The following is a 15,576-nucleotide window of genomic DNA, read 5'->3' on the forward strand; positions in this document are numbered from 1 at the left end:
CTGTGCAATATGGAGAAGTACCATAACACTCCCCCACCCTGGGATGCCCTGGAAGAAGGTGGCAGGCACTGTGGCTGGCTCAGGACAGGCAGGGGATGAGGTCCCTGCAGTGCTTGGGGCAGCAGCTGCTGGGCTTGAGGATGGTGGTAGCTGTGGACTTGCTTTGCATCTTGTGTCAGACAGGGCTTGCTTTGACCGCGAGAACAAGTGCTGATGCTGGGCAGAGGCTTTCCCCTCCTGTGTAGGGGCTTTGGAGGGTTGCACCCCTTTTTGCTCTCCTTCTCTCTGCTCCTCTCCACCCCTACTCTCCCTGTTGGACTCCCTGTGGATTTGCACTGGGGCAGACCCACACATCACCCGTGAAAGTGTGGTGGGTGCAAACACCCTTGGGAAGCTGGAGAAAGCAGCATCCTGACCCTGACAGCTCCCCTTCCCTCCTGAACAAGCTGTAATACAGCAGGAACCGTGGGGCTGAGCCCTTCCTCCAGAACTGGGGAAGTCTGTCTCTGACCCCCCAGGCTGCTTCTGTCCATGTACCTGCACCAGACTTGCAAGATTTGAGGAGCAGAGAGGTCTTTTCCCCAAGACCTGGCTTCTCTGTAAGGCAGCTGAGTTCTTTCCTCCAGCATCCTCCTCCAAGTCTCATTTTTGTGATCAAGGTTCAAAGGGCTCTGGTTCCCTGCTCCTTCCAGGGACCCAACTCTTGGCTGTCCTGGGGAAGAGGGGGCCCTGCCTGGGGAGAACTCTCAGCAGGGACTGAGCTGCCCTCAGCAAGGAACTGGACAGTGCTGAGCTCCTGATGGACCTGCTGCAAGCTGCAGGATGCTCCTTGGCACCCCACTGCCTGCTGCTTGCTTTGCAGGTCCTCTGCTTGGACACTGTGGATCCCAGGATCTTTCAATCTATTCCTTGTAGCTGGGCAGACACTTCTTCCCCTTCAATCTCCCTCTCCACATCCATCTGTCCTGTGTACCACTGTCTTAGCTCCAGGCACCTCTCTCTGGGCATGCTTTGTCCATCTCACATTCCCTCTACCTCCTTGTTTCCCCAGGCAGCATCTCTACTTGTCTAAGTACTTGCAGCCCTGCCACAGACTATGAGCCTCCCCTTGCACCCATCCATCTGCTGGTCTCTGTGTTTCTTTGGTGACAGGCATCAGGTCCAGTGGGGCTGGGATGTGACAATGGATTTGGGACTGTTGCTGGGAGCTTGAGGGTGTTCATCAGAGTGCTTGTCTCTGAATTTCTGAGCTGAGCTGGCAGGAGAAAGCTAGTCCCTCTGGTTGCCTCCCTTATGAGGACCAGCAGTGCCAGGGGGGCACAGGAGATGCAGAGAGGGGATCAGTCAAGGGTGGAGCCAGACCTGGGATGGGTCTCCTGCTCAAGGGGTCTCCGGATTCTCCCATGGAAACCACACGCTTTCTGGGGAAGGTGAGCCATGGCAGTCTGTGCCCGAGAGTCTCCACTGCACAGCCAGTGCAGAAGAGTCCTGGAGGAAGGTGCAGAGGGGGTGCAGCCCTGGGACATGCTGTGCTGCTGCTAGGCACAGGCTGCTGGGTTGCCCAGGCTGCTGGGATGTCCAAGCTGTGCCCGAGCTGTGCCCATTGCAAGCCTAGTGCTGCTGGGGCATCTCTGTCTGGCTGAGCTTGCCACTATGCCCAGGGATAGGGGGGAGGGGGGCAGTTCTGGCCCTTGGACACCCCAGCCTTTGGAGCTGACCCTTTCCAGTGTCCTTTGTCTTCTCTCCTTCTTTCCAACCGCAGCCTGTCCTCGTGTGATCACGCTGCGGGGAGAGGAGCAACTCCGCTCCCTGTGTGTTCCCAAAGGGGAAGCAAGCAGCCAGCACATTGCTGGCTCTGAGCTCAAGGCTTTCCCTTTTCCCCCCAGCTCCTGCTCCAATGAGATCCTCGGCCTGAAGCTGCCATCGGAGCCGGTGCTGAACGCCAACACAGTGTGCCTGACCCTGCCGGGGCTGACGCGGCGGCAGCTGGAGGGGTGTGTGCGCCACCCTGATGTCACCGCCTCGGCCATCCAGGGCATCCAGATCGCCATCCATGAGTGCCAGCACCAGTTCCGTGACCAGCGCTGGAACTGCTCCAGCCTCGAGACCAAGAACAAGATCCCCTACGAGAGCATCATCTTCAGCAGAGGTAAGGGCTAGATGGTCTTCCTTCTCTTCCTTTGCCCAGCCCCTGCTCTCAGGAGCCATTATGGGATCTCCATGGGCCCCTTGCACAGCTCTTTCCTGGACCAGGGGACCAAGCCAGCTCTTCATCATCCACATGGATGAAGGCAGACAGAGCCTGAGGAACTTTGGGGTCTGCCAGACCAAGTGGTAGTGCGTTGCAGTAAAGCTGGGCTCTTCTCTCTGTGATCTTCACACCTACACTGCCCTTGTCTTTGCCCAGCCCCAGCTGCTTCCAAGGATCCTTCCAGGCCCTGCTGCTCTCTGGCATCTTCCTCCCATTTGGTGTAGTCTGGTGTTTGGAGCTGTGCCATGGGTGTGCAGAACAGTTGGTGGGTCTGAAGGCGGATGCCGTGCTCTGGGATTCGGTTTGGTGGATGCAGTGAGCATCTTGGCACATTACTGCTCTGGGGATGGTGTTTCAGTGCATCATGGTGAGCAGAAACATCCTGTAGCTTTGTAAGCCCATCACCCTGATGTTCTGCCTTTGTGTTGGCTCCCCAGTGCAGAGAGCTAAGGGCTTTCTGTTTTGTGGGACCCTGGAGCATGGTGCCGTGAGGGGCAGGGAGACAGGCTGTCCTGGGAACTTGCCTGCCCACAGAGCCCCCACCTGCGCTGCTGGAGAGCTCTCCTATCCCTCCATGGTCCACCAAGCCCTAGTGCCGGGGTCTCCTCATCTCCCTCACAGGCGTGATCAGCTCCGCGTCTATCAGAGCCTCCCCGGTTAGAATCATAGCATGGTTTTGCTTGGAAAAGACCTTCAAGATCATTGAGTCCAACCATTGATCCTGCCTAAGTCTGCCACTAGACCATGTCCCTAAGCACGACATCTACTCATCTTTAAACACCTCCAGGGATGGTCACTCAACCACCTTCTGGGGCAGCCTATTCCAGTGAATACTCTTGGATACCCTTTCCCTCCGGAGTGCACTTTGGGAGTGTAGAGGGGCTGCCCTGCACAGTGCAGATCAGGGTTGTGACCGGATGGGACCTTCTGTAGGACTTGAAAGTATCTTTCCACCTAAGTACCCTTTTGAAACCTCAGCATACACCGAGGGTCCTGTTACCCCAGGTTGCAGGCAGGAGAGAACTATGTGGAGCCACTGGCAGGCAGACAAGGTGCTGAGAGCAGGGAAGGTGCCCAGTAAATATCGCTCTTCCAGCTCCTGAGGAAGGAGAAAGCTACCAAAAATGCTGCTTACCTACCCCTTTTGGGAGCCTCCTAGCCTGATGCCCAGCAGAGAGGTGCCTCTGTCCTCATGTCCCCAGACATTGTTCCACACCCTGCAACATCTCTCCCTTGGACTGCGAGAAGAGTCTCAGAGGAGAGATTTGATGCTTTTGAGGGGATGTGGTGGCAGGAGCACCCTGGCAGCTGTAACAGATGAGGAAGTGGCTGGAGAGTGGATCCAGGAGGTCCCTCTTGTCCAGGGCAAAGCCTTGCTGGAGAGGATGCTACCTTGGAGCACGTGTAGCATCAGGGCTGTGGTCCTACCATGGAGCAGCCGCAGTTGCCTGGAGAAGGGCAGTGTCTCTTCCCTCAATGAGCAGCACCCAGGTTAGAGCCTGGCAGGGAGGGTGGGGACCATCAGCCCTGATAAGCATCGAGGTATTTCCAGGTCCTCTGAGGAATGCGGTTCACTTCTAGACTCCTCAGGCAGCAGGAGACACCGACTTGCTGGCTCAAGTTGCTCACACACCCAGGCGAGCTTCCGTGCTCCAGGTCCCACCAGGCTGGGTGAGAAGCTCCAGCAGCAGCAAGCATTCACCTTCCGCATCCCTCCCTCAGCCCACCACATCTGGTGATGACTGGTATCTTGCAGCTCACTTGTCTCAGGTGCCACTGCAGCCCTTCCCACTATGAGGGCTGTGACCAATAGGTGTGGGGACTTCTGCAGCTCCTGGACTCTTGCCCCAGTCCTGAGCTCTTGGGTATGGCTTAGTCCAGGCTCCCAGCACCGGTGGGATCCCATCCCCTGGAATGGAGAACCAGCACCAGGGAAGGACCGAGGTAGGGCTGGTGCAGCAGAGCAGACAGGCACCTCACAGCACTCCTCTTTCAGCAGCAGAGGGTGCAGGATGAGCCCTGAGCACCCAGGCCATCCCATGCAGTTGCTCAAAGCCATTCTGGCATGGAGCAAGTCTTGAGGCTGGTGCCCTGGCCTGCTTCCCCACTTGTGTCCCTCAGTAATGGAGCTGGAGCTCTGAGCTCTGCCTCGCAGCTGTTACGGACACAGCCATCAGAGCAGGGATGCTGGCTGCATCTCCAGAGCCTAGCGCTGGAGGAGAGGCGAGTGGTGGAAGCAAGGGGTGCAGGCTCCATGCTGCAGGCATTAATGCACCCGAACCCCAGGGACCAGGTCTCTGCTCCATGCCTTGCCCCATCCCTGCCGTGCCTGGGAACGCAACGTGCTCATAGGATCATTGTTTGTAACCTGAAGTGACAGAGCCCTTTAATCTTTCATTCCTTTTCCCACTTCTTCTGCCATCAGTTCAGCCGTGCGTGAATCTCACTTTAAATTATTTGTAGCTGGCTTCTCCCTCCCTCTCTCCCCACTTGGCTCCGCTCCCCACCTCCGCCCCATCCTCCTGCATCTCTTGCGTCTCCCCCAGCGTGGGCGTGAGCCATCCGGGGTGCAGCACCAGTGCTCCTCCCACGCTCTGCCCAGCATCCAGATGCTCCGTGGAGCCAGGGTGCTCAGTCCCTGGGCACAGAGGGAAATGACTGCCTGTCTCCCCATCCCGCTGATCTGAGCCCAGAAGTTTGAGTACAAGCGCTGGGGAGCCAGGAAGGAGCAGGGAGGCTTCAAACTGGGCAGTGCTGGGAATCTGGCAAGGCTTCTGCTGGGCAGTGTACCTGGGGACAGGGATGCTGACAGCATCCTGGGCAGAGCACAGACCTGCCAGATGCAGCAGGGAGATGCAGCCATCCCTGTGGTGCAGGGCACAGCAGCTGCAAGGCATAACAACAGGTTAGCAGAGGGCGAGCAGAGAGGGTGCCCAGGGATTTACTGCCCATGCTCTCACAGAGCCTCTTTTTTTCTTCTTTTTTTTTCAGACACCCCCAAGGGCTGTGGGTTTTTCAGGTTTTGTCTTTTGATGCTGCACCCTTAGGGTGTGGGGTGTCCCTTGTAGCCCTCACTGAGCCTCCAGTGTCATCTGCACTCCCTGTTCTTCTTGGCCCACATCCCTTCCATGTGCATCCAGGCTCAGCATTGCCATTGCAAATCCTCCTGCCATCTTCCTTGGCTCCTCAGGTGGCTGCCCATGAACTCAACACCCTCCTGCCCATTCCTTGGCTCTGTTCCCTGCCAGGACACTGTCCTTGGTCCCATCCCTCTCTGCTGTCCCTCCCTCTCCCTCCAGGTGCCATCAGAGACCTCCTTTTCTGGCCTCTAGGGCAGTTGTAGGAGGATGCAGTGGTGAGGTGGGGGCAGGTGGCTGCATCTGCACCAGTAACTGAGACAGGTCCTCTGCTCATGCTCCAAGGGTGAGCAGCACAACCATGCCCAGCTCTCTGGAGAGGGTGGCCTGTTTACCCCGGTGTGCCATCCCTTCACAGCATCTGGGGGCTGCCAGGTACCATGTGGCTTGAATGGGCTGAATTATACCTGTGTGTGTGTCAAAAACAAAGCTGGGGATGTGGGTGGGTCACCTAGCCCTTGTCCGTGTCTGGTGCGAGCGCACCCATGGGTTGGTGCGATGCTAGCAGGGCTGGGACTGGCTGGCTGCTGGGCAGGGGCTGTCTGAGGCTCTTCCCTGAGTGTTCCCCTTTGCTCATCCCAACCCCATCTATATGGTGCTCACAAATAAATCAGATCCCTGTGGGGAGGCTAGCAGGGAGTCCTTGAAGAGTCCTGAGTCTGTGGGGCTAGAGAGGATGTGACTCTGGAGCACAGCATCCCATTGTCCCTCCCACAGCCTTTGGAGGGAGGGGTGAGGCTTGCATGCCCCCTGCCCTCCTTAGAAGGGCTCTCTGGCTGCAGCCTATCCTTGGTTTGGTACAGCGAGGAGGGGGAACTCCCTGCAAGGCTGGAAACACCAGGTGCAGGGGTGCTGGGGCCCAGCCAGCTGCGAGCTGGAGCCTGGGGAGGCTGTGCGGTGTGGTTAGGAAGGCAGGTGCTGTTACAGCTATCCAGGGAGGTGCTGTCAAGCTCAGGACCTCGGTGCCTGGCTCTTGCAAAGCGTCAGCCAAGTGCTGGTGCCTGCAGACCCCAGCTGGGCTGCTAGCAGGGTTTTGGGTACACGCAGGCAAGCTAAAGGCTTTGCCCACCTGGCCCTGAAGTTCATATGGGTGCTTGAGATGCTCGGCTGCATCCCTGTGTGTGTCAGTGGACCTTCCCCCAGCTGATGGGTGCAAGAGAGGCCCTGGGGCCAGGGCAGCACCCCTGGAGGTGTGGGGCTGAGCCCTGCTCCCTGCAGCCCACAGAGTGGCTCCAGCTGGTGGCTTGGAGCACCGTGAGTGGACGGGGGAGCGAGGGCTGCGGACTGTCCCCGGCACACTCAAGGAGGTGCAGGGAGGCAAGTTGGGATCTGCAGGGAGGCATTTAGTGCCTGGCGCCCGGCCAGAGCCTGGCAGGTTCACCTGCAGTTTAATTAGGGAGAGGGGAGGGGAGGGAGTGGGGCTGGGGGAGAGGCAGCGTGTTGGGACTGGCCATCTCTGTGGGCCTCACAGGAGGTAGCAGAAGAAGCTGTCCTCCACCTTGCCAGCCAGTGGGGCCAGGGTGATGTGCCCGCTGCTCCTGGCAGCCATCCACAGAGTCACAGAGTGGGCAGCTGAGCATCCCTGGGGTACCCCAGGGTGTGCCTGGACCAGGTTGTCTTGCCTGTTCCCTCAATGCCACCCATGTGCTGCAGTGGCGAGTGCTGGGAGGATGTTGCTGCCTGGGAGTGATGGTGAGCTGTGGGAGGAAGGCCATGACTCCAGCTCTCCCTACCCCAGCAGACCATGGAGCTCACAGCCATGACTGAGCCACATCTATTGCCTTGGTCCCACATCCACATGAAGGATGGAGAAGCTGCAGCATCCATGGCAGAGCCAGTGCCAGCTGATGCTTGGGGGCCTGCTGAATGGCCCTCCACCTCCTAGGTGCACCTTGACAGGGAAAATTTTCCCCTGCTAAGCGAGCTGCCTAGGGATCTGACCTGGGGCTGAGATTTCAGATCTGTCCTCCTTGTCCAGCATGATCCTTCAATGCACAGCAGGCTGCATGCCGACAGTGGTGTTGGGTAGTGTCCTCCATTCCCTCTTCCCTGCAAGATACAATACTTCTACTTGCACCTCCCATAGCTACAACCCCTCCTGTGGTCTCTGGAAGGATCTGGTGACTCAAACATCACCATCGAGGCCTTAGGTGGCTGGGGTAGCCAGAGACCCTTCTGCAGTTTCTGGAAGCTCCTACCCTCACTGAGCCCATGAAGTTGGTGGTTGTCCCCTGCTCACTGCTTAGCTGCAATCCTCTGGACTCTGAGGTAACTGGGGTAGAGAGAGGAACGTAAGCTGAACCTCCAAGCAGAACCGTGCTGACATGGCTGTGGTGGTCCCTGTACTGCCCTGCCCCCCTTTTCCCCATTGCTCACATATCCCCATGAGAGCAGGTGAGGGAAAGAAGGAAGAAGGCAGGAAGGAGTGGTGGGGACAGGCAGAGCAATGCTGAGCAGGGAAATGACCACAGTAAGACACCCAGAGCACTGGCAGGTCAAGTCTTGGGGACCAGCCCATCCAGCCTGGGGGATGACAGCTCCAGGGACCAGGACCTGTGCCTCATCCATCAGCTTGCACATGACAGGAGAGCAGTGGAGGAAGGAGGGCTGGAGTTTGGCTGCAAGGGTTTCCCAGCTGTGGAGGACACCGAACAAACCCAGCCTCCTTACCTGTAAGGAGACGGCCTTGCTAGACTGACTGGGTGGGGTAGAGCTTCTGTCTGGGCTCCAGAAGGGATTTTAAGGAAACGCTGCATGGGAAATTATTTGTTAGGCTGGAGAAATGTGTGAGAAAGAGGTTAATGGAAAGGCAGGGCCAAGAGGAGTGTTGCACCAGGGCAAGGGTTTCCTGCTGCCCTCTCCGGGCATTGGCTGTGCGAGGAGCTGGGGACGCTGAGCAAAGTGGCAGCGACAGGTCCCTGCTCTTGGGCTGTGCCCGGGTTTGGCTCATGAAGGGTGGGAACTGGCCCGGGTTGTGGGGACAGAGAACCACTATGGGGAAGACTAGGGGATCCTGGAGACCTTCTTGTGCTGGTTCTCCATCCTGCATTGCTCACCTGGGGGCTGAAGTTCCCCCAGATTGGGCTGTCCCGCTCTAACAGCGACGTGGGTGTGTTGCAGCACTGCCTGCCAGCGCTCTCCCTGGGGAGGCTGCACAGCGTACGCACCAGCAGCCCCATTACCTGCCCACTGAAAAATGTTGTTCAACTTGTGCATGGAAAGAGGCAGGCTGAGAGCAAGCTTGTCCCACACCAAGGGGAAGCTCGGAGAGGCTCCTGCTGGGCTTTTAAGCAGCACCTCGTTAATTTTTTAAACACACCAGTGTCAAATTAACACACAAAAAAAGCAGCATGAATTTAAATGCAGGTTTCTGAGCTGCATTTCATTTCCCTTTAATAAGATCATAGCGTTTGCTCAGCGGGTGGCAGCGAGCCACCAAGGAGATGTGCGTGATGGGGAGCATCGCCCAGGATGGGCGACGGCAATGGGGAGCAGCTGTACTCTCATCTCTCATGACTCCACGGTGTAGGCAGGGAGCTGGCAGAGCCCCTACCTGGGTGCTCACCCAAGCCCTCTGTTTGATGGCATGGAGAAAACACCCCAAAACCTCTCGTCTGTTCAGCCATAGCAAAGCCAGGGCTGATCATGCTGCCCTTGTCCAATGGAGGGAGAAAGGTTGGCGAACTCCAGCTCTTTATTTATTCATGTGTGAAGCCATGGCACAAAATCTGGCTCTCCCTTCTTCCCCTCTTCATGCTGGGGCTGATCACTCTGCACTGAAAGGCACCGTGTGCTACCTGCTTGGTCCAGTAACCACGAATAAAAATATTACTTTGCATTTAAAATAAAATAGAAGATCCCAGGGAAGGTAGGGAAGGCTCTTCACTCAGCTGCAGTGAAGCAAAGCAGCCCTCAGGCAGCCCCTGCTTGCAGCCCCATGGAGCCCTTGCCACAGGACCCATCCCTGTCTGCCCCATCCCCAGCTAACGACACTTGCGGACATCCTTGCTCCCCGGCATTTAACGACAAACAGCTGCTGGCCCTGGCAGCGCGCAGTGCGGTTGTGGCATGTTTTAACTAACTGGGGATGCTCGATTTTTGTGTGGTATCGCATTTAGAGCTTCCTGTGGGAGCTGGCAGGGCTTGGGGAGGGAAGGGGCATGGGCAGATGGATGGGGCTGGGCAGGCAGTGCTGTCTGCTCCTGTTACTGCCTGATCCTGCACCCTGGGGGTAAGCAGGGATGACCCATTCCTCAGCAGAAGTATTCCTCAGACAGCATTATATTTAGTATACTGGGAAACTCTGAGTGGACTAGGGGGGAGATGCTGCCTTTCCAATCAGCCCCATAATGCCAATGCCTGAGCAATGCAGTGAGGGCATCTCCCAGGGCGATGTGAGAGCAGGGTGATGGTAGGAGCTAGGGTCCCAACCAGGACAGGGCTGGGCTTCAGGGCAGCAATGCGTCCTGGGGGGGATGAGGCTGAAGGGCACCAAGTGAGGATTCACTCATGGTCCAGGTGGGAGCTAGTGCATCAGGACAAGGTACAAGCTGAACCTCTGGCTCCCTCTGGCACGATGCTGGGCTCATCCAACCCCTGACGGGGGTCACGCCACCCAGTCTGAACCCTGCTCTCTCCTTCCTCACAGGCTTTCGGGAGAGCGCCTTTGCCTACGCCATCGCAGCCGCCGGTGTGGTGCATGCTGTCTCCAACGCCTGCGCCCTTGGCAAGCTGCAGGCCTGTGGCTGCGACCAGAAGCGCCAGGGCGATGAGGAGGCTTTTCGGCGCAAGCTGCACCGTCTCCAGCTGGAGGCCATGAACCGTGGCAAAGGCATGGTGCATGGGGTGCACATGGAGCACATGCCGGCCGAGACCCCCGGCCTCCAGGACTCCTGGGAATGGGGAGGGTGCAGCCCCGATGTGGACTATGGGGAGAAGTTTTCCAAGGATTTTCTTGATTCCCGAGAAACCTACAGGGACATCCACTCCCGCATGAGGCTGCACAACAACCGTGTGGGCCGGCAAGTGAGTGGGGCGCTGGGCAGGGGTGCGGGGCGATGGTGATGGGGACAGGGTCACTGGGACATGCGTGGAAGGGCTGTGAGGGGCTCATGCTGGCTGTGGTGGGACGCTTGTGTGAGGCTGGGGTTGTCCCCAAGGCACCCCCTCTCCCCAGTTTCACCTGGAGCAAAGGCAGTGACACAGCCCTGCTGCAGAGCATCTCTGCTGGGAGGGCACCTCTGAGCATCACTGCTGTCCCCCCGCCAGGAGACACTTCTCCAGGCCACTGTCACCTGCCTGAGCTGCAGCGGTGCTGTAGGGGTGGCACAGCAGAGTCCAGCTCTTGCCTCTCAGGGACTGGGTGAACTGGTGTTGGACAGCTGCAGCAGGAGGGAGGAGCTACAGACAGGGAGGATAAAGTCACTGTCATCATGAGGAAACAGCACAGGCTCCACAGCGCCCAGCCACGGCTCTGCCTTCGGAGGGGGAGACAGTGCCCCGAGGAAGCAGATGTGAGCCTGTACTGTGCTAGGCAGTGGGTGCCTGTGCCAGCTGGGAAGTACAGCATCCTCTCAGGAGTGGAGGTGACAGCCCACAGCCTCGTCCCCTGGCTCCTTGGGGTGCTGGAGCATGTCCAGGCGAGCAGAGCAGCCTCCCCTCCATTCTCATGATGTTAGGTCTCCTTAAAGGTGCTAATTAGTAGCTTACTCTGTCTGGAAGCTGCTGTTTAAAAGCAGCCTGACATTGGAGACGAGAAGTGCACAGGCAGGAGGAGCTGGGAGGGCACCTGCACTGTCCTTGCCTGCCTGTGCTCCCAGCAGGTGCCAGGGAGACCCCATCCCATGGATCCAGCGGGACACACATCCTGCCAGGACCATGCAGGTGGATGTGTAGTGGCTGTGGAAAGAAGTAATTAAAGGTCAGAATTCCACAGGGAGTGTTTCCCCAGGATGGCTGAGGCGTTTGGATGTGCCTCTTACTTTCAACATGTTTAAAGGCAGCTGTGAGATGGGGATGGTGCAGAGCAGGACCTTGATGTGTGCCCTTCTCTGGTGCTGGAGCTGAGCTTTACTGCCCTGAAAAAGCTGTCCTAGTTTGGCCAAGCTGTAAATGCCTGGGGAAAACCAGAGCTTTTTGCTTGTTTGGCTTTGTTTGCTTGCACATGGTGAAGGCTCGCTCGGTGTTAGGCAGCTAAATCCTCCACAGGCTGCTCTGCCCCGAGCAAGGCAAGACCATCCAATCCCAGTCCATCCCGGTTCCCCTCCAGCTCTGTGTGCCCCAAACCACTGGGACTTTTGGCAAGGCTCAGAAATTTGGGGTCTGTCTTGCCCATTTCCCAAGGGAAACCCAACAGCTCCCTGCAGAAGGACGGGAAGGTGAGAGAGGAATATTTGCACAGGAGAGATGTCACCAAGTGGTGCCTGTGTGATCTGGCAACAGCAGAAATGCCTGTGGTCTGCTTGTCCCCAAGGGCAGGCAGTCATGGGACTGACAATATCAGCTCTTGGTGGCTTCGGAGTCAAGAGCCGGACTGGTGGGAGTAGCCTGGGAACTGGAAGCAGAGGCAGAGCATGACCAAACAGATAAAGGAGAGGATGGTACCAGTACAGCTAGGAAAGCAATGGCTGGACAGGCTGCATGGCTCAGGGACCCTGCTGAGATGATGGTGTGAACCCATGTGTGGGTTGGGTTGTGACAGCTGTGGGTGCCATCCATTGGAGCAAGGAGATGATGCTGTGCCTGGTCTGTGCCTGTTGGTGCCATGCTTATACCTGGGGCTGGACCTGGCCATCCACATTGCCCGCCAATGGGTTCTCCAGCTCCCCACCTGCTGTTTTAGCAAGGCCGTGGGTCCCATGCCCACCCAAGCCTTCCTCACTCCTAGCACCATCCTTCAGCTGTAATAAGGAGCAATCTGCTGGGATTTCCCAGGAAAGAAGTGGCTGTGCTGGATGCAGCAGCTCTGTTGTCTTCCCATCCAAGTCCCAAGGCTTGAACTCCTTGAGCAGAGCAGTGACGTGGACACTCACGCCACATGCCATACCCTGCCACATGCCATCTCTCTCCATGCACCAAGCAGCTGCAGCACCCAGGGCTCTCCAGCATCTCACTGATGCTGAGCATCCTCTCAGCGATCCCTGTGTGTCCCAAGGGTGTTCTGTGTGTACGTAAGTCTCACTCCCAGCTTGGACCCTGTAATGCTGGGAGGAGGTGACAGTCCCACCAATGGCTGCGTTCAGTGGCCATGTAATGTGGGTTTCTGTAGTGTAGTGGTTATCACATTTGCCTGACACGCGGAAGGTCCCTGGTTTGAAACCAGGCAGAAACACACTGGTTTTTACTACTTTTGCATCCATCTGTGAAGCAGGGGAGGAGATGGCAGCTGCAGGGGATGCGCAGCATCCTCTGATGCTGGCAGTGGTCACCTTGGTCTTGAGTTGGAACAGGAAGCCTTCCTGTTGGGGCTTCCTGTTCCAACTCAAGGCTGAGGTGGGTGTCCTGCATCCCTAGGAAGGAGCAAGTTCCCCAGCAAGGAGCAGCAGGAGCATGCAAGAGGCTTTGCAGGTCCTCCTAAGCTGCCAGATCAGAGAGCAAGAGAGGATGAAAGGCAGCCAAGAACTACCCATTACCCTCACAACAAAGACCTACGATAAAGCTCTTATGAGCGTGTCTGGGAGGAGCAGGGAATGTGCAAAAGAAAGCACCAGCGAGTCCGGGCATGTGCCGAACTCAAGTGCCTGTGAGACATGGGAAGGACGTGGCCGGGTAGGGGTGCATGGAGGAGATACGATGGCAAAAGCATGGGGCTGAGGCTCAGATGGGTCCTTCTTGGGTCTCCCAGCTCTGGCAGAGTCCTGTCCCCACTGCGCTGCCCATGCGGAAGGGAGAGCAAGCTGTCCCTGGGCAGGGATGGATGGGTGCTGCAGTGCTGGGGCTCGGGATGCTCAGCGGTGATGGCTTGGGCGATGGAAATCACACACACAGAGGCTGCCTTCTCCAGCCCCTGCTGCAACCAGCCATAGACCCAAATGAGCCCCTGTCCAGCTGCCATGCCGCTGTCCCCTCCATCCTGGTGGTGACCCTCCCAGCCACAGCCCTATATACAGACTTTTCCTGGTCCAGCCAAGGGAGCAGGGAGGGGATGTGAGAGAGGTCAGGGTCCTGGTGCCAGCATGTTCCCATGGATGGTGGCAAAGCTGGTGTTCCTGGCTGGCACACCTAGGGCATGGCAGAGAGGCTGGGCAGCTCATTACCTGCGAGGTGGAGGCTGTTCCCAGCAGGAGACGGGACTCTCAGCAGGATGAAAGCCAAACTCCAGCCCAGCCCAGACCTCTCTGCCTGTGTGCCCCGAGCTCCAGGTGTGTTTCCCTGACCTGTCTTCATTACCATAACAGCTTAGCAATGGGGAGATTTACTGAAAAACAAGAAAACAAGGGGGGAAAACTACCCACCCCTACCAAAACAAGGCACTCCTCGCACAGGTGACTCCCCCAGAGAGGGGGCAGGAACAGGCAGCGTGTGTCAGGCATGAATCCGAGTGGCCAGGCAGAGCTGGCATCATGGGATGAGACCTTGCACAGGGCCACGTGTCCCCTGGGCTCCCCCCAAGCCCTGGAGCATGTGCATGGGTGGGGGGGTTCAGCCTGTGATAGCCTTTGCAAGCCCCAGCCTGGCTCATGGTGGGGCTTGAGTGTCCCCATGGGAAGGGGACTGGCTGGAGCCTGTGCAAGTGCATGGGCATGGAGGTGTGTGACACAGCAGGGATGTCCTGTCAGGACAGAGCAGAGGACAGTATAAACTGTCTCTTTCTGGGATGTATGGCCACTCCGTGCCCCTGGAGATTGCTGGACATAAGCTGTTTCCCTTGGCACGGCCACAGCAGCATCCCTTGCAGGGATAGGAGACCTAGGGGGAGCCCAGCACACAGCCTGGGTGCTCAGCAGCATTACCCAGGGAGCCAGAAGTCCTCCTTGCCCACATACTGGCCTCTGGCTCCTCCATGAGCCGTGCTCCCTGGCCAGGCCAAACTGCAGCCGCAGCCCAGCCCTCACACCCTGGCCCTTCTGGGATTGGACGTGTGGCACTGGCCTTATTGCGGCCTTTCCAGACCACAGGTCAGGGCTGTGAGCATCTCCGATCCCTGCTTGAAGTTCAAAGTGGAGCTGCTCCTAGGACTCTTGGAGCTGGAGGGAAGCCCTGAGGAGGGGAAAGCATCTCTCTCACTTGCCCTACTTGAGTTCTCACGGCTGGTGAGGTGTGAGGGGGGACTCCTGTACTGGGGGGGGTCCCAGTAGAGCTGCAAAGATGCAGCCACATCAGCTTTTAACTGGGGTCAGTGGTCAGGGTGATGCTGGAGCCAAGCAACAGTGGAAGGTGAGATCCAGGCTCCTTCTCCTCCATCTGGTTGGGTAGCTCACCCTCTCCTTTAGGTGCCAATCCCTTGCTGGAGTGTGAAAGCCAGCTGGTACTGCCAGGATGGGGAGGGACAGGGTGTGGGACATGGGTGACACTGGGCAGAGCAACAGGGTGCAGCCTCGCTGGCTTTGCAGCTCCAGGGCTCTGACGGCTTCTCATGCCAGCCCTTCGTGTTCCCATAGGGCTAACCCACAGAGAGCTACATGATGGCTTCTCCAGTCCACAAAAATTATCTCCTCCATGCTAACCCCTCTGTTCTTCCCTCCTCCCTCAGGTGGTGATGGACAACATGAGGAGGAAGTGCAAATGCCATGGCACCTCAGGGAGCTGCCAGCTGAAGACGTGCTGGCAGGTGACGCCCGACTTTCGCCTGGTGGGGTCCCTGCTCAAGGACCGCTTCTATGGGGCCACCCTCATCCGGCCCCACAACCGCAACGCCGGGCAGCTGGAGCCAGGCCACATTCGGCATCGCCGCCGGGCCGGCATCAGCGAACTGGTTTACTTCGAGAAGTCCCCCGACTTCTGCGAGCGGGAACCAGCGCTGGACTCCTTGGGCACCCAAGGGCGCCTGTGCAACAAGACCAGCCCGGGCATGGACAACTGCGAGAGCCTGTGCTGCGGCCGCGGGCACAACATCCTGCGGCAGACGCGCAGCGAGCGCTGCAACTGCAAGTTCCACTGGTGCTGCTTCGTGGCCTGCGAGGAGTGTCGCATCACCGAGTGGGTCAGTGTCTGCAAGTAGCCGGGCAGGGATGGGTGCCCACCCCAGGG

General features: G+C 58.0%; 1 protein-coding gene and 1 non-coding gene across 2 annotated transcripts; both read left to right on the plus strand.

Annotated features, from left to right (window-relative positions):
- Nucleotides 1-245: 245 nt before the first annotated feature.
- Nucleotides 246-15,547, plus strand: LOC104535086 (protein Wnt-10a-like; the record flags this gene model as incomplete). Its single annotated transcript, XM_010188827.1, has 4 exons — nt 246-330; nt 1,881-2,149; nt 10,037-10,413; nt 15,080-15,547. Coding segments are annotated over 4 exons (1,199 nt in total), but the record flags the coding sequence as incomplete, so codon positions are not given.
- TRNAV-GAC lies at nt 12,646-12,718 on the plus strand. The gene has a single exon. It is a non-coding gene; the product is annotated as a tRNA-Val (tRNA).
- Nucleotides 15,548-15,576: the final 29 nt, after the last annotated feature.

Source organism: Mesitornis unicolor, unplaced genomic scaffold, assembly GCF_000695765.1.
Source record: "Mesitornis unicolor isolate BGI_N332 unplaced genomic scaffold, ASM69576v1 scaffold28917, whole genome shotgun sequence".
In the NCBI taxonomy this organism is placed as follows: domain Eukaryota; kingdom Metazoa; phylum Chordata; class Aves; order Mesitornithiformes; family Mesitornithidae; genus Mesitornis; species Mesitornis unicolor.